The following is a 23,692-nucleotide window of genomic DNA, read 5'->3' as shown; positions in this document are numbered from 1 at the left end:
AGGGACTCACGCACTAAGGGTTCTGTGCAGACTCCCCATCCCGGGAATCGAGATTCCCAATGATTTTTGCCTGTTATCGAGACTCTGTAACTTTACTGGCAAGATACTGGTCCCAGGAATACCAAGATCGGTTCTGGCAAGATACTGGTCCCAGGAATACCAAGATCGGTTCAGAAATTCTACGTTATTTCCTCAGCCCAGCCCAAACAAACAAGAACAAGCAAGCAGAGGACTTTAGTTTATGTATGTAGGGAGCGAAGATTTAATAACACATTTCCGATAACGTACTAAATCAGAAATACAACATAAATTTTATGTTTGGATGCAGTAATGTTCGTATGTTATACCTTCAACAGGTGATGAATACAATGTATGTCCAAATCGAAAACGACATTTTTATGTGATATAATTAAAAGTTAACAAGTTTCAGATTTTTTGCATTACTTGTACCGGAAAACTTAGTTGTTGCCAAATCTCATGATTCCAAGTCAATGGAGAGCACCCTATAGGTTTCGATGAGTGAGTTTTCGATTATCAAAACACGAGACATAAACGGCCGTATCTATCGACTGGAGTGAGTTATAAGTTTACAGTTTTTACGCCGCCAAGGGTCGATATACCTTTGTATGTGACATAATTTGAACATGATACCCAGACCGTATCCAGAGAAAAAGATTCCTAACAGATGGACAGACAAATAGACAGACTGATAAAAAATAATACGAAAAGTATTTTCTAGAGTTATATAGTTACCAATTATGGATTTTAAGATTTTTTTCCTTTATTTGCACTGTGAAATCTGGCTTCTTCCTAAATGTCATGATTCTAAATCAACAGGGAGCACCTTGTAGATTTTTGTGAGTGATTTTTCAAGTATGAAAATATGTAATTTAAATGGCCATATCTTTATTGCAGTGACTTAGAAGCCTACAATTTGTACAACGTCAAAGGAGCATAGACCTTAATACGTGACAGAAATGTGAACTTCGTACCCGAAAATGGTCCAGAAAAAATGATCTTAACACTCGGACAGTCAATACATTCCTTCAAATCTGCAATATTCGAGGCGTTTTCAGATACAGACGACATCGTGTTAGATGACGAGCTACAAACGCAAATTTTCGGCAAAAGCGATCAGCCAGGCAACAGACAAACACTACAACATTTTGAGTCAAACTGACATTTCGTGTGTGCACAATTAACTCAGATAATGTTTCAGATATGGAGCGGCAGCTGTCTATCATTGCGTTTGTAGAAGGTCATAACATGTGTTCAGGTTTCTCACAGCGTAGGATTTTGACAGATTTGTCAATAGTCTGGCCATTCTATTTTCGAAAACCGTTCAAAAGTTTGAATAGAATCTCCTCAGAGTTCCAGCCACGCCATGTGGCTTTACACGTAGGAACTGGACGCTGCTGGCAGCTCCAGAACGTTTCAGTTGGATACATCGGCACGGGAGTATACACTCATACATTCAGACGTCTGTAATGTCAACTACCAAGAAATGTCTGCACCTCTCCTATCTGATATCACAGTTTGAGAAATGTATTTATTTAATAAAACCCCACTAGGCATCTGCTGTGAATTAATGTTTTTATGCCTGTACAAAACTGAATGTACTACACTCATGCGCTGGCAGTAATTTCAGTGTCATGTAATAGTGCTACATGTAACTGTATACTAAGACAGGCTGCTGCTTGTGGATGTTATGAAAGTAATTTGAACTATTTTCTGTGTGTCTCAGGGTAACCACGCAAGTGATCAGCAACTCCACGGTTGGATTAAGGACATGGAACGTGTGAAAGACATGCTGCGCACGAGATTAACCGGATGGGTACAGGACTTGCAATTAGCCAGCAAACAGGTGGAGCACTACGAGGTGGAAGAAGACAAGGACGGGCCATGGGACTCGACACTCAGGTATAAACCATTGTACACTCAAATGTCTGTCGTACTCACTATGGTTTATTGGAGTTTATCTCACTTTTATCCATGGAAGTATTCATTAAAGTTATAGAAAACACAGGGATCATTTAATTCAAAATGGAGTAAAGAACTAGCACTAATAGAGAGTAGTGAAGGACATGGTTAAAGAAACTCGTGATTTACAAAGGTTTTTGTCTCCGTTTAGCCTTCGATTTTTTGATTCGTATTGTGTCTTAAAATGTGCCACGTATTACGTAACAGACCAGCGGAGAAAACTGACACAATAAACGATGTTACTGCATTTACTAGAGAAAGTATTGATGGTTACAGACACTTCCGAAGTTTTCATAATTTGTGGAAACAATGATGTGGAACCTGACACGATAAGTGAGCGTGTCCTCGTCTTATTCGGGGGAAAAAACCACTTCGGGAGTAATTACGATGAGGAAAAGAGGCCACAAGTCATGTTCATCTCAATAGATGGAGGAAAAATCTAAGCAGCGATGAGGGCAGGAAGCGGATAGCCATCGTTCTTATATTTTGTCCTGTGGTTTGTGTGTTTAAATCAGTCCGTAGCATAGAGCGTAAATACTGGAGGTTGTGAGCGGGAGGAAAGCGGAATAGTCTCTCGAGTGGTTGGCATATGGGGCCGTGGAATGGAGTATTGTAGGAGATATGTTGGCACTATGGAGGGTGACCAGGCGGCTTCCTGTGTGGGAATGGGCAAGCTCCCAGCAGACACCCCAGGTTTTGTGGCGGTGTTGTTGGATTCTTTTATGTGGCTTATTGTGGGGTAGATATGGAGGTGGAAGACGTTGATTAGGATGGACAATTAGACTCAGTCGTGATTACTATCAATAGGATGAAAGACTTCTGCAGTTACATCTGAAGAGGTGGCTAGAGGAGTCACTTTGAGATGAGTGTGTCTGGGAAATGGACTAGGTCTTCTGAAACGAAAGTGATCAACCGACATCCACAAGTAAGTTCATCATGGGAATTGATGTGGGTAAACAGCTGTGGAGAGGCAGTGGTCAGTGTGAGGAACGAAATTACGTGCTATAGGATGGCTCGGACAGAGACAGGCAGTAGCACAGACCACGGTCAGGGTGGTAAAATACACACTCAGGATAAAGTATTATGCAGGATGATTGAACATGATTTGTAGCCAACTGGAGCTGTTTTTGAGGACCGGTATTGTTACTCCACAATGTTTATTGTGTGGGGATTTTTGGTTTGCTACTCCACATCTGTCATCAGAACTGTGAGATTGTTACTGGTTCACTGTGTACGGACACATGCAGATAGTGTGACGGGATAAAACTATCGATATTGTGTCAGGCAGTGGGAATGAAGGTAACAGTGGTTGGGAAGGTGAACTGAAAATCGGAGATGGGTAGATTTCAAGACAGGGGTGCACTACACAAAGGAAGCAGCTGATCGGATAGCAGAGTACTTGTGGAGTGCACATGGGGGGTTTCAGGCTAGCCAGTAGTTTGAGGTACTCTCATGAACACTCGCCAGTTGGTACACATTTAGGGAAATCAGATAGCTTTCAGACTAAAGTCAGTTCGACTCTGAAACTTTTATCAGTCAGCTGTCGAAGTATTTGTAACATAGTTCCCAAATTTACTCTCCTCCATGAACGTTCTCAGCCTCAAATTATTCTTGAATTGAGAGCTGGCTAAGACCCTAAGTAAAAAAACTCTGAGATATTTAGCGAGTCTTGGAATGTTTATCGGACAGACATATTCGACGCCGTATGAGGGGAAGTGTTCATTGCAGTTGACCAAAAATATACTCTTTACTGAGGTTGAATTTGAGTGTAATAGTGAGGTTACGTGGTCGCACATAACAGGACTAGGTGAAACCATATTAGTTGTTGGCTGTTTTTACCACCCACCCGACTCCGCTGGGACAGATGTGGAGCCATTCAAAGAAGATAAATAGTCAGCATTGCATAAATATCCAGATCACGCGACACTAGCTGGCGGTGACCTTAACCTACCGAGTATAGACTGGGACGTCTATGGATTCACTGCAGGTCGTGCAGACAGACAGTCTTGTAAAGGACTCTCGAACACATTTTCCGAAAACTGTGTTGAGCAGCTAGTTCGTCAGCCAGCACAAACAGGCAGGACCTTATCGATGGCGTCAGCATAGTGATGGGGATTAGTGATCATGATGTTATCATAACAACTATGGTTACGAAAGTCAGTAAATCAGTCGAGAACGCTAGGAGAGTTGATATGCAGTTGTCAGCGTCTCACGTAGACAATAAAATACAATCATTTAATTCCAGAATTATGGCCATAGAGGAATTATGGCTAAAGTTTAAAGAGACTGTAAATCGTGATCCGGAAACGTATGCGCCTACTAAGTGGATCAATGGCGGAAAAGACTCATCGTGCTTTAATAACATAATTCCTAAAATGCTGAGGAACGAAATGCTGTTACATTCTCGGTTCAAAAGAGAACGCGCAAATGAGGACAGAAAGATTTGTAGAGATTGAAGCGCGTATGTATTCAGTAGCAGCGATTGTGAGGCAACAGAATCTCTGACCAGACAGTTATTTATCGTTGCTAGTCTGCGCTTGACCGCGCGAGAGTTCAGTTGCGAGAAAGTTGTCGTACGTAGCGAGTCGCGAGAGCTTGTAGTTGCGAGTTAGCAGTGTAGAGAACCTGGCTGCAGAACGATCCTAATGACGCCAGCATACATTTCTGGTAGGGACCACGAAGACAAGATACGAGGAATTACGGCTCCAAAGGAGGCATATAGACAGGCGTCTGTCCCTCGCTCTGTCAGCGAGCGGAACAGGAAAGGAAACGACTAGCTGTGGAACAGGGTACCCTCCGCCACGCACTGCACGGTGGCTTGCGGATTGTGTATGTAGATGTAGACACAAAGGACGATAGTTGAGAGGAATTATTGGTTTCATGTCCGTAAATTTAGTGAAATCATTTTTGGCTTGGTTTCATTTGGAATCGTGAGGTTTTATCTATTCTATTTCATCTGTTTGGTCTTATGAGTGCATGCATGATGGTTGTGGTGTAATAGGTGGCCCCAGTTGGGTGTAGATGAGGTCACTGACAGGAGTTTATGACGGCGGTGACGAAACTACAGTGGTGGTGGATGTGGTTGGAACTTCTGGCTCCGGCAGTGGTGCGGGCGATGGGGCGGGCCGCGGTTTGGGGCTGGCGACGGTGTTGGCGACAGAGGCAGCGACGCTGCTGGAGAGGGAGTCGACGGTGGCGCAGGTGGCGGCGACGGTGGTGGAGCATTTGACGGAGGCAGTGGCAAAGGAGCTGCCAGACTACGGCTCTCTGTGAGTGGTGAAGCAGTGAAGACGACGACGAAGGGTGGGAGATGATCGGCGAAGAACCACTGGGAGAGTCCAGGTGAGAGCTGAGGTGCTGGCGAAGTATAGTGGGGCGTGTCAGTAAAACGGAGGATATCCTTCGTACTAGAAATATTGAGAGGACATTTTGGGGTTAACATGAGTAAAGCGAGTCAGAGAATATACTCCAGCTGAGAATGTGCTCATCGCGAGTAAAAGGGTGAGGGACGTTGCTCAAAACAAAGAACGTTCTCCGATTTCGTGTGAACAAAACTAGAGGTGCTTCTCACAACCGGAAAATATTGATGCGAGATCTGTAGCATTCTTCGGGCTGAGTAAGTTAAGTTTTACCTTCTTTTTGGCAATGATGGCAGAATTCATATTGCTTGGGAGGCAAAAAAAGAAATATATAGCCGAACGAAGTGCTAAATTGAGGAGCTGTAGAAGTTTGTATCGCTTTGACAATAAGAACATTATCTGCGGACTACCTCTCAAAAGAAGTGAAAATTGAAACATTTTTATTGCTATTTAGTAGACCCAAGTTTTCAGACTGACGTACCAGAACATTTAGCTGTAGGCCTACACCAAACAACCGTGTCGCTGACGTTTCGAGACGTTCACCTTCATGTCTTCTCACAGCATAAGTCTTATATAGTGTGATGTTAGAAATAAGTAGGGTTACCAGAAAAATTAATAACTGGTTTATTGCACACCTAGCGACTTGTTACTCGTAAGCAACGCATGGTGGGGCGCTTACGTGCTTGCCACGCGAGCGGACAGTTGTGCGCCGTATTTAACCAAAATTATCTCGTGTTGGAGAACTGTGACAGAGTTCCGATTTGGTGTCATTTAATTTTAAGATTTCGTTCGCATAATGTGTTCACCTAACATCTATAACTGAAAAGTTTTCCACATGTTGTAAATTCGGTAAGATCGCAAGTAAATACACTCCTGGAAATTGAAATAAGAACACCGTGAATTCATTGTCCCAGGAAGGGGAAACTTTATTGACACATTCCTGGACTCAGATACATCACATGATCACACTGACACAACCACAGGCACATAGACACAGGCAACAGAGCATGCACAATGTCGGCACTAGTACAGTGTATATCCACCTTTCGCAGCAATGCAGGCTGCTATTCTCCCATGGAGACGATCGTAGAGATGCTGGATGTAGTCCTGTGGAACGGCTTGCCATGCCATTTCCACCTGGCGCCTCAGTTGGACCAGCGTTCGTGCTGGACGTGCAGACCGCGTGAGACGACGCTTCATCCAGTCCCAAACATGCTCAATGGGGGACAGATCCGGAGATCTTGCTGGCCAGGGTAGTTGACTTACACCTTCTAGAGCACGTTGGGGGGCACGGGATACATGCGGATGTGCATTGTCCTGTTGGAACAGCAAGTTCCCTTGCCGGTCTAGGAATGGTAGAACGATGGGTTCGATGACGGTTTGGATGTACCGTGCACTATTCAGTGTCCCCTCGACGATCACCAGTGGTGTACGGCCAGTGTAGGAGATCGCTCCCCACACCATGATGCCCGGTGTTGGCCCTGTGTGCCTCGGTCGTATGCAGTCCTGATTGTGGCGCTCACCTGCACGGCGCCAAACACGCATACGACCATAATTAGCACCAAGGCAGAAGCGACTCTCATCGCTGAAGACGACACGTCTCCATTCGTCCCTCCATTCACGCCTGTCGCGACACCACTGGAGGCGGGCTGCACGATGTTGGGGCGTGAGCGGAAGACGGCCTAACGGTGTGCGGGACCGTAGCCCAGCTTCATGGAGACGGTTGCGAATGGTCCTCGCCGATACCCCAGGAGCAACAGTGTCCCATATTTGCTGGGAAGTGGCGGTGCGGTCCCCTACGGCACTGCGTAGGATCCTACGGTCTTGGCGTGCATCCGTGCGTCGCTGCGGTCCGGTCCCAGGTCGACGGGCACGTGCACCTTCCGCCGACCACTGGCGACAATATCGATGTACTGTGGACACCTCACGCTCCACGTGTTGAGCAATTCAGCGGTACGTCCACCCGGCCTCCCGCATGCCCACTATACGCCCTCGCTCAAAGTCCGTCAACTGCACATACGGTTCACGTCCACGCTGTCGCGGCATGCTACCAGTGTTAAAGACTGAGATGGAGCTCCGTATGCCACGGCAAACTGGCTGACACTGACGGCGGCGGTGCACAAATGCTGCGCAGCTAGCGCCATTCGACGGCCAACACCGCGGTTCCTGGTGTGTCCGCTGTGACGTGCGTGTGATCATTGCTTGTACAGCCCTCTCGCAGTGTCCGGAGCAAGTATGGTGGGTCTGACACACCGGTGTCAATGTGTTCTTTTTTCCATTTCCAGGAGTGTACATTTTCGTAAACTGTACGTAGTTGTCTCAATAATTTGTTGGCTAATGGCTCTGAGCACTATGGGACTTAACATCTATGATCATCAGTCCCCTAGAACTTAAACTACTTAAACCTAACTAACCTAAGGACATCACACACATCCATGCCCGAGGCAGGATTCGAACCTGCAACCGTAGTGGTCGCTCGGTTCCAGACTGAGCGCCTAGAACCGCTAGACCACCGCGACCGGCAATAATTTGTTGCTACACATAAAATAAACAAAATGAAACGTAGTGCAACTCTGCCTGAACACACTGATGCCGGTTCCAGACATGTCGCCCGTTTGAGCGAGCTGAATGACACGTGACACTGCGCGTGCTTTCTGTGCCGGACACGGCAGACCACACACACCGAGAACTCCGCAGGGAGCAGAGGTAGTGAGAAAAAGGAACACTCTCGTCAGAGATTATGGCTTCGAATGTTTTGCTCGTAAGAGCTTTCTCAAAGGATGTCCTTTTGCTCCGAGAATCTTCTCCAGAGAACTTCGTCTTGTTTATTCATACGACCCACCGTGTTTACCTTCTGTTGGATGTCAGTACAAAGTCGAAAACCGGTGATGCAAGAGGGGAGGGGGTCACAGAGCTCCAGCGGCAGTGGTGCAGCTTAGGTACCGCCCTCCTAGTTCAGGCAGCGCACCATTTCGTGTCTCTTCTGTAGTTCACGTATCGCCATTTACAGTCGGTCATTTCTAAATTCCGCCAATCCACTTCATTACTGGACTTGCATGGTACCTTCAGTAATGGCTCCAGCACTACAGGCCAAAGCCGCCTATAGCACACTGACCCTCTCTCTGCACGCAAATTGTCGACGATTGCCTTCCGTGGCATCGGTCTGCCCCGCTTGTCGACACTCCAGCTCTATGTGGCGAGTATTTATTGCGTCCTCTGTTGATTTGCCACTTTGTGTTGCAACGCACTTGCTCCTAAACTGAATATGGCAGTCAGTGTTGTATCATTATAGCAGTGTAGTACATTCGCAACTGTCCAGAAGTTTCGAGATTTTCTTTAGAGCTTGTTTCAGTGGATATTGTTTGTTCACTTCCTTGCTGCATTTAAAACCGTTCTTTCGCTGCCTTATGGAATGAAGGCTCCATTACGTTAAAAACAGCCCTTTCCCGAAATTCTTCCCCAACCAAATCTCCGTATAATGTTTATTCAGATCATTGTCAGTATGCACGTACATCCTCCATCTGTGGCGTAGAAATGATGAGTTTCATCACAGCACGGATTCTGAGTCCCAGCTTGTCAGTGGAGTCGGTGTGGTACTGTACCTCCAAGCAGAACAGCGTGCTGGTGTACGTAGCGTGGAAATGATTTGCGAGCCTTAGCACCATGGCACCACTTGTCTTATGGGAGGGACAGCTTTCCGGTCAAACTGGGGACCCAGACATCACACGGAACTCATTATGATCCAGCTTCATGCTTTAATTGACAACGTCGTCGTCAAGTAACAGTGATAACCAAGGACCATACTACAAGGAGTACAGGGAGTACTGATTGTCCTGCATTGTATCTGGCAGTATGGAAACTTTCCATCGTTGATGGGCTATAGGGAATGCAGTTGTAGATTAATCAGGAAAAAAATTGTCTCATACCCGATTCTGAGGGCTCCATTCTCATCACAACATGTACCTGACACATATGCATCGAATCGATGTACGGAACACTGACCTTAGGACAAAGTTTTACGGCCAACAATTTCTGTATGATAATTTTCACTGCCAAACTAGAGACCCGCGCCAACCAATCACGAAGCGAGACGGAGCGAATGTTTCAGAGCCAAGTAAGCAAACATTTTTATGCAATATTACGTCAGCAAACATGTACTTCCGCACGTCAAGCATAGCAGTGTGAGATGGTGGGATGCACACTGCCGGACGTAAGCTGAAACATTATAAAAATTGCACAACTGATAATGAGTAAAACAAAACACGTATTGTGAAATAAAAACAAATGTTTGGTATTTGCAAAGACGGATTTGAAATAGTTTAAGTCATCGTATCGCGCTGTCCTTAGCCGTTGGATCAGCTGAAAGGGACTGAATAAGTGGACCTGCTTGACGGTACATTCACGTTTGTCCACTGAACTCATCTTCCCGTGTCATACAGTCTTTACGGAAAATTATCGCAGATGTCACATCACCTACAGCATAAAGGAAACTCCCTGGCAGGTCAGAGCCGTGTGTCGGATCCGCTACGTGCACTCTCCACTGCAGAGTGACGATTCGTCCAGGAAGCAACTCCCGAGGCCTCTGGTCACTGCAGTGCCCATCCTTCCGGGAGCGCTGGTCCCGCCAGCCGTGCAGGGGAGCTTCTGTGACGGCTGGAAGGCAGCGGCTGAGGCACTGGCGGAAGTAAGGCTGCGACGGCGGCTCTCGGTTCCTGCCTGTCCAGCTCGATGTCTATTTTTTTAAGGACGTCATATTTGACTTTAGAAATTGTTTTACAATTGCAGTTTCGGCCTTTTGAGCCATTTTCAAGCGGTAATGAGGACGATTTTGCTTCAGCTCATGACAGACGTGTCCACATGTCATCGTCTACAATCATCTATAACAAATTTGAACAAGTCATTCATATCCTTAACATAAATATCACATGTTCACTCTCTTGCAATGCATACGAAATTCTTCTTTAAAGAAAAGAGGTATTCTGCGGCAAGCGCTGCAGCTCTGCTGTTTGATGTGTCTGAAACCAGTTAAAACGATATAGCAGCACAGAACGGAGTGGATGATCTGCAAGAAATAGTTACAATCGGTATCTCACTCAAGTGATCTGAAATCTAAAGATGAAATCTCGATGCGCTAAAATGCTAAAAAGACCAATGGATTTGCGATTGTTTGCTGTGTTACTATGCATCCTTTAAAGAATGAAAAAGTTCCAGGTTTTTGTCCCAGTCTGGTACATAGTACTCATCTATCAGGAAGTTTCTAATCCACTGCTGAGTGGAAATCCGCTCGGGATACTTTTAGCCGCGCGGGATTAGCCGAGCGGTCAAGGGGCGCTGCAGTCGGGCTGTGCGGCTGGTCACGGCGGAGATTCGAGCCCTCCCTCGGGCATGGGTGTGTGCGTGTGTGTGTCCTTAGGATAATGTAGGTTAAGTAGTGTGTAAGCTTAGGGACTGATGGCCTTAGCAGTTAAGTCCCATAAAATTTCACACACATTTTTCGATACTTGTACGTTCTTGCTAGACTATACATGCTTGGTTTTTAACTTTTAACCTGGCACCTTGTGTGCTACAGGCTGCCGCTGTTGAGTGAACGCCTGCTGCGCTATCAGCCGTGGAGCCTCTCCTTTGACGACGACTTCAGTGCGCTGTGCAAGGAGCGGCAGCCAGAGGCGTCGCAAATGTTCAGCCTCGCTGACGAACTGTACGCCCTTTATCGTGTCTCCTGGTACACTACAGCTGAGTACATCGATTCAGTCTACGAAGATGATTTCAAGATTGTAGGTAAGTTTAATACTGGGACCCGGCCACTTCACGGTTATGCGCTGACAACTGTTCAGTTGTTCGAGGAATGAGATTCTAATACCCTTCCGAATTTGTAGTTTTAGCTCTTGCGTGATTTTGCATGCCACGCAAGATAATCTCTGGTGCTCTTTCCAAAGTCAGTGTTTAGATTCCTCGGCAACTCTCCGTCTGGATCTATGACAAGCTAACTACTTCATTTCGATGTATTATTGACTTCTTCATTATGCAGGGACTAAAAAAGACTAAGTAGACAAAATTTTGGAGTGTTTAGAGAAGATTAAAAAGAACAAATTTTATGTGACACAAATGTCACAGGTGTCATGTTTTGGAGACGTTACTCAAGTGCCAGCTGGGTGCTAACGATTGCGCAACACACTCGAAACAAGTGGGTGTCTCACAAATAATGTTTGCAGCCTCAGCCTAACAGGCAACCACCTCACCTGGGGTGTCTGCCAGTGTCTGGTACACTGAACAACTCGTCTCCCTCCCGTAGGAGGCCCGCAACACCTCTAAAACAGGGCCCATCCCACAGCACTTTGAACACCGTCTCTGAACGCCAGTGCAGATAAGACCTTCATACGTGTGCGACACGTGCCTCATATAAAAAAGTGTTCCTTCTTATCTTCTATAAACGCTCTAAAATTGTGTACACGTAGTTTTTTTTGAGACCCAGTCTAAGGCTTGTTTTAAAAATAGCGAATGGTTTCTGCAACTTAACGGCTACAGACAAGCTAATGTTTCGTCAATACTGTAACTTGTGTAGTGTTCTACATTTCTCATCTATGATCCTGGCATGATACTGTTCGTATTTACTAATTTTCTTTGACGAATAATATTTCGATTTGTAATTGAACAGTTAATTTTATCAGATACACTGTTTATATTATCCTTAGAAATGTTAATACTATGAACTGTAGTAGGACTGAGGAAACACAGCTATCGCATCTGTCTGCTAAACAACTCTATTTGTTCGAATCACTATATTTTTTTAAATTTATTATTTTACTCTCGTTGCTGGGCTTTATCTCTTACTCGATCATCTATCTATCGTGCACCAGACATGAAACGAGTTGCAGGGTTTTCATTGGTAGTAAGCTGACTAATTAAGAAACTAAGGTGGTCGAAAAGGGTTACAACAGATAAGGAAGTAAGTTATCACAAAAATATCCGTATAGTAGAACCAGGAACTGTAATACTGAGAAGAAAGGCCTTTCCAAAATTTCGGCTGTCGCCGATAATTTACTGCAGGCACTCACAAGAATAATACTGGCACCTAAAAGGAAATACGCATTGTTAGCAAGTTACTAAACAAGCGGACTCTTACCCCATCTGTTGCTAGACTGAGCTGCACTCTGCAGCATGTCTATAATGATGACTGAAACTGTTATGGACACCGAGAACAAACGTGTGAGCTGTAGTTGATGTTTCAATTCATCACGAGCCGCTACAAGATATTAAAGAATGAGCAGCGACAAGACCTTACAGAGTTGTGGACCACTAGCCGTTTGTCTGGAAGCTAACTTTAAGCCCGACATTGAAGATATCTTCAGGGGCCGACCGGTGTGGCCGTACGGTTCTAGGCGCTTCAGTCTGCAACCGTGTGACCGCTACGGTCGTAGGTACGAATCCTGCCTGGGGCATGGATGTGTGTGATGTCCTTAGGTTAGTTAGGTTTAAGTAGTTCTAACTTCTAGGGGACTGATGACCTCAGATGTTAAGCCCCATCATGCTCAGAGCCATTTTATCTTCAGGGGAAAGTGGTCGTGATAATCCAGAGAGATCGGAGAGGTCGTGGCAGTTCGGTCGAGATTGGGGGGGGGGGAGGGGGAGGGAAAGAATAAAGTCGTGCGAATCTCTTCTGAGCACGTGGCGATGTTCGAAATGGTTTGCACCATCCAGCAGGCTGCTACAACGGCCCTGTCTGAAAGAGTTGCCCTCGCCACTATTAAAACCGTGGCGCTTCTCTGCCGGCTTCTTTACGCATCACTGTCCAGCAGAACTAGATGCTTGCCCACAACAGACCAACGTATCAAGAACCGAGCCCTGATCTGTTGTCGCTGCCATTGTGTAAAATCAACTAAATCGCAAATCCAAGCCTACAGATCTCACAAATACTTCCAGTGTGACGACTATCTGACCCAGTATTGCAGAACCACCTGGCCTATCCCAGTTACAAACAAGACCAGTCCAAGTTGCAAATTTTTATTTTTTATTCATTCGATGATTTGTTTCGGAGCAAGACCAATTTTCAAATCACCATAACATAGTCAAAAATGGCATTTCTGAAGATGTCAAAAACGTGCAATGGACATTTACAGTGCATAGAGATAACTCACCGAACGAACAAAAACTTGGAACGGTTTTTCGTTCACTGATTACCAGAAGTTGCTGACACAAACTACTGCAGCATACTGGAAGTTCGTTAAACCTCCCATATTAACTGTGCCCAAATGTACAATCCTTGCAAAACTGCATCATCTACACAGCCTCAACTCGAATGATCTAATAAATATAAAGTAAACGCATTATTCACGACACTAAACTTACATTCCGCATCCCAACAACTACATGCATTGCATCCTCACCATCAAAGATATTGAGTTCAGATCCACAGTGTTCTACACCATCAGTCGAGCTCACCGTCATCATCTCAACAGTTTTTTGTGTCGCAACCCCAACATGAAAGACATCCAGTTTTTCCACAACATTCACTCTCTTTCAACGTCCCCATATCGTCCAACAGATGACGATAACAGCCACAGTCACCTTCCATTTTAACATCCAAGTCACCTGTTCCAAAAAGCAATCCAACTTTAACTTCAGCCACACCAAAACATCAGCTTAAAACCTATACCTAACCTTGTTTCGCCACATAAAACATCAAGACAAAGCAGCAGCATAGCGTTCCATCCATATGTCTATTCCCTCAGCTCCAACGAGATCTTCATCACTCACATGTTATCTCAATGCTACAACTATACTTTAATGAAAATTGTTAGAGTAACGTAACATAGTCCCAGTCATTCTACACTCTACAAAGCACAGATAATTGCTACAACATACAATCAGATGGTACTGCCAATGGGTGCTTGTGAGATATCCTGATACCAGCACCTCATTCTGCAGATCAGAAACCCTGGGATTGGTGATACACATGAACAAAAACACTGCCACATTTTCCATAAACTGAACAATCTATTGAAAAAGGATTCATTCTCCTCTCATCCATAACAACCACATGTTACCAAACAACCTCAACAAGGCAGACTCAGTGCTTCATATCTTAAAGATATACTCACTGTATCTAATGACTGTTCGACAATTCGGTACATACAGTGTCACACAATTACGACCACCATATCTCTTGGTCCCAGTTTAAAATACCTGTCTATAATGCCACAAAACGAATTAAATATAGCATTTACAACACAAGACTATAAAGCCACACATTTTGTGAGCGTGTGGGTTGGTGCTATTCTGTCATTCTGCGCAACAGATTAATCTGAGATGTTCCCTTTACCCTTTGGCCCCTGCAAGATGCAATTTCCACCCCCACACTACTATAGAAGTCAGACGGACAGTCTTGACGTTCCAAAGAGAAATGCCTAAAAAACTTTCAGCAATAAATACCTTCTGGAGTCATCCACTGTAAGGAAATGACACAAAAATTCACAAAATGTCTTACGTAACTAGTGGGATACTTGGGTACTGGAGTAGTGCTAGTTAGTGTAAGAAAAACACGAAAGTAACTAAAATTATTATTTATTTTGCAAAAATTCTGAGAAATCACCATAGCACTTTTAGTTATGATTTGAACACGTTATTTGCAGGTTCTTTTCAGAATGTGAAGTTACCTCTTAAGGATAGGATTCGGTAATTAAATTTCTATACAAAGTTTAAGATTGTTATTGACTTGGCAGAATGGCTGAGAGCAGCACCTACCCAACTTGAATATTTATCAGTTAGAATGTTGCTAGGTACAGTCGAGGCTGTCACGTGTGATATGCAGTGAAGGGTACTGTTGTGGAAGAAATGTGGGGGTCGCAAGAGCTGTAGCTGTGATGACTGCTGTCTGCGCTGCTCGCTGCCGACAAATAAGATAACTCTCGTTCTATAACTTGACCTTCGCCAATCAAACTCTCCCTACGCCTTGATGAAGTCAAGGACTCCTATTTGCCCCTAGTCTATTGGCGTGGTACACCGGTCAGATATCCAGTCCACCGCGATGCCACTCAAAAATTCTCTCACAGGCGTTTAACTATTACTCTGTCCATTCACACCACATAATAAGTGTGGCGGCCAACACAGTGAACAATGCTTAATCGCAAGGACTCAATATACAGTTGCACTTCGATTCGCTCTCGACAGAGGTGCTCTCCCAGTTAAGTACTGAGGAGAGACTTGTTCCTCGCTCTCTCGAGTACATGTACGAGCGCGCACGCTCTCGTTACATGTTCTCGCTCCAAGAGCGACAATGGAACGGCCCCTCTGCACGCCAGACGAGAAGCGGTATACCTTTCGATCTCTCCCATTACTCCTTCAACTCAAGGCGTCAGAAATATCGTCTGCCAATCAGAATTGCTCTTCTAAAACGCGAGAATGACGTTTTGTTTAAGGCGACCAATCGGGAAATCTGTAGTATCGGTGTTTGGCGTTTGCTGTCTCCCTGTGAAACTGCGTGCTATGTGTAAAGAATGCGTAGGCTAACCGCTCCCACACAATGTAGCGGAATTTGTTGTGTCGGTAGCTGGGCCGACACCGTGAAGTTGAGATGGCTGAAAATGCACGCTAGACTAACGCAGACGGGCGTGAAGTACTGGAACAGGCTACGTAATTAATGTTATTAAGAAAAGTACGTAGCTGTATTAATACTTATCTTTAATATCATTGTGGTACATCGATCTTGACGATACACAGGAGACTTTAATTACAATCACTGTATGGCTAATGGCGCCTTGCTAGTTCGTAGCCATTAACTTAGCTGATGGCTATTCTGTCTCTCGGCTAATGAGAGAGAAAAGGCTTCGTACATCTGGTCGGTAGCTAGGTTTTCGTACAACTGGGGCGAGTGCTCTCTCGTATCACGAGACCTGCCTTGGTGGTGGCGCTAGGTCTGCGATTACACAGTGGCGACACGCGGGTCCGACATGCACTAAATGGACCGCGGCCGATTTAAGCTACCACCTAGCAAGTGTGGTGTCTGGCGGTGACACCACAGAATTTGCTTTTAAGCCGAACACGAGATCGTCCTTTCACTCGGGCTAACGCTGTCTGCTCTACAGGCGGTCACTGGCCGACGTAGATAGCTTGGGACCGGCCTCCTGGGGTGCAGTTGCCTCTCTCGAGCTAAAAGCTCCTGTGACCGGCGTGTCTGGAATGTATGTGTGTACGCCAGCCTCGAGTATTTCGACCACGGTGCGCACTTGCGATTTATTAGTTATTTGCATATCGTTTACATGAATTCATACAATACTGACTTTATCTTATCGAGTTTGGGCTCGAATGAAGCGTCTTGATGTGCAGAATATGATTGTGAGGGCGGAATATGTAAGCAATGAAGGAGACCACGACGTCTTACAATTTCAGGAAATTCTTATGAGAGGCTGCTCATGACTCCATTACTTTAGACCTTCTTAAAAAAAAAAAGAAAGAAAGAATGCTCTTATTTCCCACTACAAATAGTCAATTTGTGTGATATCATACTGTATGCAAGTTTATATCCCACAGCTCACCTATACTAATCAAAACGTCATGGAACCCAGGTTTGAACCTCGCTGCTGCTTAAATTTAGAATAAAAATCATCAGTAATGATGGATGGGCGGATAGAGCTTCAAGGCACTTTTTCCCCTGCTCCTAAAACCCTGAAGAGTCAGCAGTGCTCAAAGGCATGAGAATGCAGAAGGTAATGGGAACCACTGCTATCTGTCCACAGGACATGTGGCCTATAATTGAAAAGTGGTATGATGACTGCTTCATTGGCGAAATATTCCGCACTAGTCGCACATTCGGATCTCTGGGAGGAAACTGGCAAGTGCCAGGTGTCCCAATGAATTATGTTTCCTGTATAGCTCCTTGTCTGGCACACCATGCTTCTTTTGTTACTCTAAATCTTACTCAACAGCATATCTCCATGTGCCTCGATAACTTAACCTCTTGGTGTAGCCTCTGCTACATCAAAAACACTTTTGTTAAAAACCCAAGGAATTATTACAGTAAATACCACCAATCATTTCTCTCTCCCTAACTTCCACCATGACACACATAAACATGACTGTGTGGTGGTACTCTGTTCAAAGGTAAGCTGGTTCGAATCCAGGTGATGGAAGAAATTTGCATTGCTGGTATATCCCCAGTAATGGGAGGGGAAATTGAAGCATAAAGTTTCTCATCACCAGACCTCGTGTCAGTGTTCTACATTACATTACCTCTCCTCAGTGTATCATGATACACTGATGACGCCTGTGACACTGTTGAAGGTGACACATGTGGTGTCGACGATACTCGCCTGCAGCAAATCGTCAATCGACCACCGCAGAGATGCTGTACACCTAAGCAGCATCGCCACCGCCTATGAGAAAGAAGTAGTAAGCCACTCCTCCTGTAGCTTCGAGGCGCCACACACGACAAGTAATTCCAGTTCTGCCAGTGCCTGGTACGAGTTCTGCCAGAGTCCAGCCTGAGTTCTGTTCTGTCTACGAGGATATCAAAGTTCCATGACGACTGCAGAGAAGCGACGAATTTCTGCCCTCAGAGTGCAGTGTCGGCGTAACGTCACTCAGTCAAGCCTAGGCCAAGCATGCACGTACAGAGAGTCGAGGGCCAACAACAGACACATATTTGGCACAGTTGTAGTAAACGTTCAGTGCTCATCATCTGCACACTTGCACTGTAATGCCGCTCAGTGTTTTCAGCAGCTCCTGTGTATTTGGACCCCAATTAATACCACACGTGCTCACGCAGCCACAGCCACGAGGAGCTAAAGATAAGTGTATTGCTTTCCAAACAATAAGGCGTTCTGATCATTGACTGTTTCATCTATCTACTTGTAAATTTATTAAAAGCATGACACAACAACATGTGTGTCAGATGTGGATGTTAAGCTCTTAACGCATCCATTACAGTCATGTACACTCAACAGATAACTCCGAGTCACAGTTCTCTCACAATGCAAGGACAGTGCCCAATTATGTGGAGGAAGATAAGCGCTTGCAGTAAGGCGGTGGACCTGCTGCTCCATTCCTCTGTGCTGACATGGGCAGAGGACTCTCACTTTCTCATATCTTGGAATAATCACGCATCCCCAGCTTACAACAAACTCAAATTAAGAAGACAGGAAACACGACAATGTGGGGATTCCATCACTCAGCCATCCTCTGTACTTGGGTAAAACCCACTGAACGAGGCGATGCTGTGGTAAGCTGTTGGCTCCAAACTTGGTTTTCGACCATATTTAGTTTCTCTGTGATGTCCCTACACAGCTTAAGGTGAATGACACGACGGTTCCTATGGATGGACGCCGCTGTCCTGCTTCCCCGTTCTTCCCAATTCTGGGTAATGCTCTAATAGCTGTTTCACCAACAGTACGTTAATCCCTGATCTTGTTTCTTCCTTCGTCTTTCCAAAAGCCTTAGTGGCCCCAGTGTTACTTTCGCCAATATAGCTTCGATCTCAGCAGTCTCAAAAATTTACCATTCCTTACAGTCTTAGAACACCTTGCACTCTGTATCATATTTGCCGTCTCAGACGCAACCTCTACCAGCTGATTAGATTGCCCTCTCTTCTGAAGTTCCTCAGACTTTGTCACAAATTGTAAACGTTCCATAAACGTGGCGAACAAAAGAAATTTTTCTCGCCTATCCTCTGGATACCTAGGCTTCTGGTGCGCCCTCCACTTGCCACCCTTCTATATCCTATTCGAGCGGAACTTCAGCTGGCTGGTTCTTCCTGTTCCAGAATAGTATGTAGACACTTACTCCTCCAACCAGCTATAATCCTAGCGTCTACGCCTCTTCAATATGTAGATGATCCCGCTTCCAGCCTTCTGACCACTGCCATCCCTCCCTCACACCTCCCTCTACCCACATCAACTTGTCAATCATACTTCCCAGCCCACTCCAACACCTTGAATACATACACCCTTTCTGGCCGGCACCTGCATCATACTGTATTACCCTCGTAGTAGTTATTGGGAACTGACTGCCAGTGACTTGCCAGAAGCACGAGACTTATCTTCACCATAGCACCATCATCAGCTTCAATGTACATGTGTTTATGTAGAGACGCTATGGCTTTTATTTTTTTGAAACCTATCATTTTATTCATTCTCCCATAAAAGCTATACTGGCCTAACTTCGATAGGCTGAAGAGCAGCAAAGTGTCTGAAGCTTGCGCACCACACGATAATGTGGTGGGAGTGGAATGAATAACAAAGAAAATGGAGTGTTTACGACAAAGTCGTGCATTCGGCCTTTCACAGAATGTGCCTGTGTATAAGAATCTTTCAGAACTTATTCGTCTTACTGGGTATACATTTGCGCTCAACACGCCAATGAACTATACAGGGTGAGTCACCTAACATTACCGCTGGATATATTTCGTAAACCACATCAAATACTGACGAATCGATTCCACAGACCGAACGTGAGGAGAGGGGCTAGTGTAATTGGTTAATACAAACCATACAAAAATGCACAGAAGTATGTTTATTAACACAAACCTACGTTTTTTTTTAAATGGAACCCCGTTAATTTTGTTAGCACATCTGAACATATAAACAAATACGTAATTTGTTGCATTGTAAAATGTTAATTACATCCGGAGATACTGTAACCTAAAGTTGATGCTTGAGTACCACGCTGTTCGATCGTGTGTATCGGAGAGCACCGAATTACGTAGGGATCCAAAGGGAACGGTGGTGGACCTGGAACAGCACATTACGTCCACATGCTAACACCTTTTTATTGGTCTTTGACGCACATGTACATTACAATGAGGGGTGAGGTACACGTACACACGTGGTTTCCGTTTTCAATTACGGAGTGGAATAGAGTGTGTCCCGACATGTCAGGCCAATAGATGTTCAATGTAGTGGCCATCATTTGCTGCACACAATTGCAATCTCTGGCGTAATGAATGTCGTACACGCCGCAGTACATCTGGTGTAATGTCGCCGCAGGCTGCCACAATACGTTGTTTCATATCCTCTGGGGTTGCAAGCACATCACGGTACACATTCTCCTTTAACGTACCCCACAGAAAGAAGTCCAGAGGTGTAAGATCAGGAGAACGGGCTGGCCAATTTATGCGTCTTCCACGTCCTATGAAACGCCCGTCGGACATCCTGTCAAGGGTCAGCCTAGTGTTAATTGCGGTATGTGCACGTGCACCATCATGCTGATACCACATACGTCGACGCGTTTCCAGAGGGACATTTTCGAGCAACGTTGGCAGATCATTCTGTAGAAACGCGATGTATGTCGCAGCTGTTTGGGCCCCTGCAATGAAGTGAGGACCAATAAGGTGGTCGCCAATGATTCCACACCATACATTTACAGTCCACAGTCGCTGTCGCTCTACCTGTCTGAGCCAGCGAGGATTGTCCACGGACCAGTAATGCATGTTCCGTAGATTCACTGCCCCGTGGTTTGTGAAACCCGCTTCATCGGCAAACAGGTATAACTGCAACGCATTCTCTGTTAATGCCCATTGACAGATTTGCACCCGATGATTAAAGTCATCACCATGTAATTACTGATGTGGCGACAAATGAAACGGGTGAAAGCGGTGACGATGCAGTATGCGCATGACACTACTTTGACTCAGTCCACCGGCTCTCGCAATGTCACGTGTACTCATGTGTGGGTTTATGGCAACAGCAGCTAACACACCAACTGCACCCGCTTCTCCTGTGACGGGCCTGTTACGGACCCGTTTGCGTGCTACGACCATACCTGTTGCATACAGTTGGCGGTAGATGTTTTGCAATGTGCGGCACGTTGGATGCTCTCTGTCCTGGTACCGTTCTGCATACACCCTGCAAGCTTCAGCTGCATTTCGTCGACACTCGCCATAGATGAGTATCACTCTCCGCCTTTTCAGAGTTCGAATACACCATGGTCACAGTTCCTAGAACACCACACTATCACAGACGTCTGGTAACACGGTGTACTACAGTTGGTCTGCGTGCGGAGACGAATGCAGAATAACAATAGCAGCAAGCGCTACATGCGGACATTGCGACAGCTAGACCAAACCACAACAGTGCACTACAGCCACACTCGTAAACACGGTCGTCATCGAAACATGTCCCTGCAGATGCTGCTCGCCGACCGTGGCCCGTGTTTGTTACAAGACGCAACTGAATGTTGGAGGTTTCAAGCGTCAACTTTAGGTTACAATATCTCCTCAGGGAGTCACACCTAGTGATACGTGGCTGGCGACCACGGGGCCCCGAGCTGAGTCCTGGCATTGCTTCCACTTACTTATGCCAGGCTCCTCACTCTTATCTTTCCTATCTGGCCACCCTCGGCCAGCTCTTGTTCTTTTCCGACCCTGACGCTATTAGGTTTCGAGGGCTAGGGGTCTTTCATTCTCCAACCTATACTTCTCATGCAGCGTCTGACCCGGAGCGGGCGGCTGCAAAAGGCGTCTGTATCCCATGTTAGGGGCGGCCTCCAGAACTGCGGAAGGCAACGGAATACCACCGCAGATTATCTTCCCTGCATAGTGCAGTCTCCATTTTATGCACAAAAAATGGCTTCCTCTCATGTTAAATCAGTGTCCTGAGGTAAAATAGTCCCCCATTCGGATCTCCGGGGGGGACAACTTGAAAGGAGGCAAAAAATCAAAACGAGAATTGGTACCTGGAATGTCAGAACTCTGCTACAAGCAGGAAAACTAGAAAACCTTAAAAGAGAGATGGAAAAGAATCATATGGACCTCGTAGGAGTTGCTGAAGTAAGATGGAATGGACATGGAGAGTTGCAGTCAGATGAATATGTATTCTACTACTCAGGAGGTGAAGTAAAAGGAATTAATGGTGTAGGAATGATTATGACAAAGGAATTGGCTAAATGTGTGGAATATGTAGACTATGCAAATGACCGGGTTATTGGTGTAAGGCTGAAAGGAGCACAAAAAGATTTACTGATTGTCCAGGTGTATATGCCAACTTCAGAACATGATGACCAAATTGTAGAGGAAACGTACAATGTAATAGAGAGAATAATGGACGAAAATAAAAAATGCTGCAAAATAGTAATGGGAGACTGGAACGCCATTGTGGGAGAAGGGAAAGAGGGAAACATAGTAGGCAGTCATGGTCTTGGAAAGAGAAATGACAGAGGTGAATGGTTAATTGACTTCTGCAGGGAAAGGCAGCTGATAGTGGCAAACACATGGTTCAAGAACCATAAGAGGAGGCTCTACACTTGGAAATCACCAGGGGATAAATATAGAAACCAAATTGATTTTATACTGGTAGAAGAAAGATACAGGAATGGAATCAAGAAGGTGCACACATTACCAGGTGCAGATATTAATAGTGACCACAACTTACTTATGGCAGAAATAGTGTAAGTAGGCTGTTTATGTTTTCTCTATGTAAGTAGGCTGTTTATGTTTTCTCTATGTAAGTAGGCTGTTTATGTTTTCTTATTGGCAACGTTACGTAGCGCTCAATATGAAAATCACTGGCTGTGCTGTGTGCAGTCTGTGGCTAGTTTGCATTGTTGTCTGCCATTGTAGTGTTGGGCAGCGGCAGCTGGATGTGAACAGCGCGTAGCGTTGCGCAGTTGGAGGTGAGCCGCCAGCAGTGGTGGATGTGGGGAGAGAGATGGCTGAGGTTTCTAATTTGTCATGAACTGATATATATATTATGACTTGTGATGATATTAAGGTAAATACATTGTTTGTTCTCTATTAATATCTTTCATTTGCTAACTATCCCTATCAGTAGTTAGTGCCTTTAGTAGTTTGAATCTTTTATTTAGCTGGCAGTAGTGGCGCTCGCTGTATTGCAGTAGCTTGAGCAGCGGAGATTTTTGTGAGGTAAGTGATTTGCGAAAGGTATAGTTTAACGTTAGTCAGGGCCATTCTTTAGTAGGGAATTTTGAAAGTCAGATTGCGTTGCGCTAAAAACATTGTGTGTCAGGTTAAGCACAGTCCCGTGCATAATTGTTCAAAGGGGACGTTTCATATGTCGACCCTTAGCCTAGGATACCTCACTGGAATCTTCTGATTTTTTCTTGTAGTTTGTGTAATTAGTGTAGATTTTGTTTATTGCTAGCGCGTAATTGTAGAGAGAATCTCCTTTGTAGTTGTAGCCTTTCATTGTTGTACAGTAAAACAGTTGTGGCATGCATGTAGATTTGCACCAAGTATTTCGCAGCTGTAATTAACTAGATATTATTTTCAGTGTTATGTTAATGTGTTCTCTTATTTTTGCTCTTCAAATTGTGTTTTTCTGTGTTATCGTGTGAAATATTGTGACAATTATGGCGTGTGAAAAACGTAACACTAGGCTCCAAAGTAAACTGAGAAATGACAGTGAAGA

The 23,692-nt window shown here is 45.1% G+C and overlaps 1 protein-coding gene across 1 annotated transcript in view; it reads left to right on the top strand.

Moving 5' to 3' along the window:
* LOC126442774 (uncharacterized) overlaps positions 1-23,692 on the top strand; it is a gene marked incomplete at its 3' end in the record, with an annotated part of 64,338 nt that overhangs the window by 24,274 nt on the left and 16,372 nt on the right. The window contains exons 3-5 of the mRNA XM_050090804.1: positions 1,745-1,920; positions 5,085-5,249; positions 10,909-11,117. Coding sequence (XP_049946761.1) covers positions 1,745-1,920; positions 5,085-5,249; positions 10,909-11,117 — 550 coding nt within the window. The remainder of the gene's footprint in view (positions 1-1,744; positions 1,921-5,084; positions 5,250-10,908; positions 11,118-23,692) is intronic.

The sequence above is a fragment of the Schistocerca serialis genome, unplaced genomic scaffold (genome assembly GCF_023864345.2).
Source record: "Schistocerca serialis cubense isolate TAMUIC-IGC-003099 unplaced genomic scaffold, iqSchSeri2.2 HiC_scaffold_1406, whole genome shotgun sequence".
Classification (NCBI taxonomy): Eukaryota; Metazoa; Arthropoda; class Insecta; order Orthoptera; family Acrididae; genus Schistocerca; species Schistocerca serialis.
This window is presented reverse-complemented; position numbering and strand designations above follow the sequence as displayed.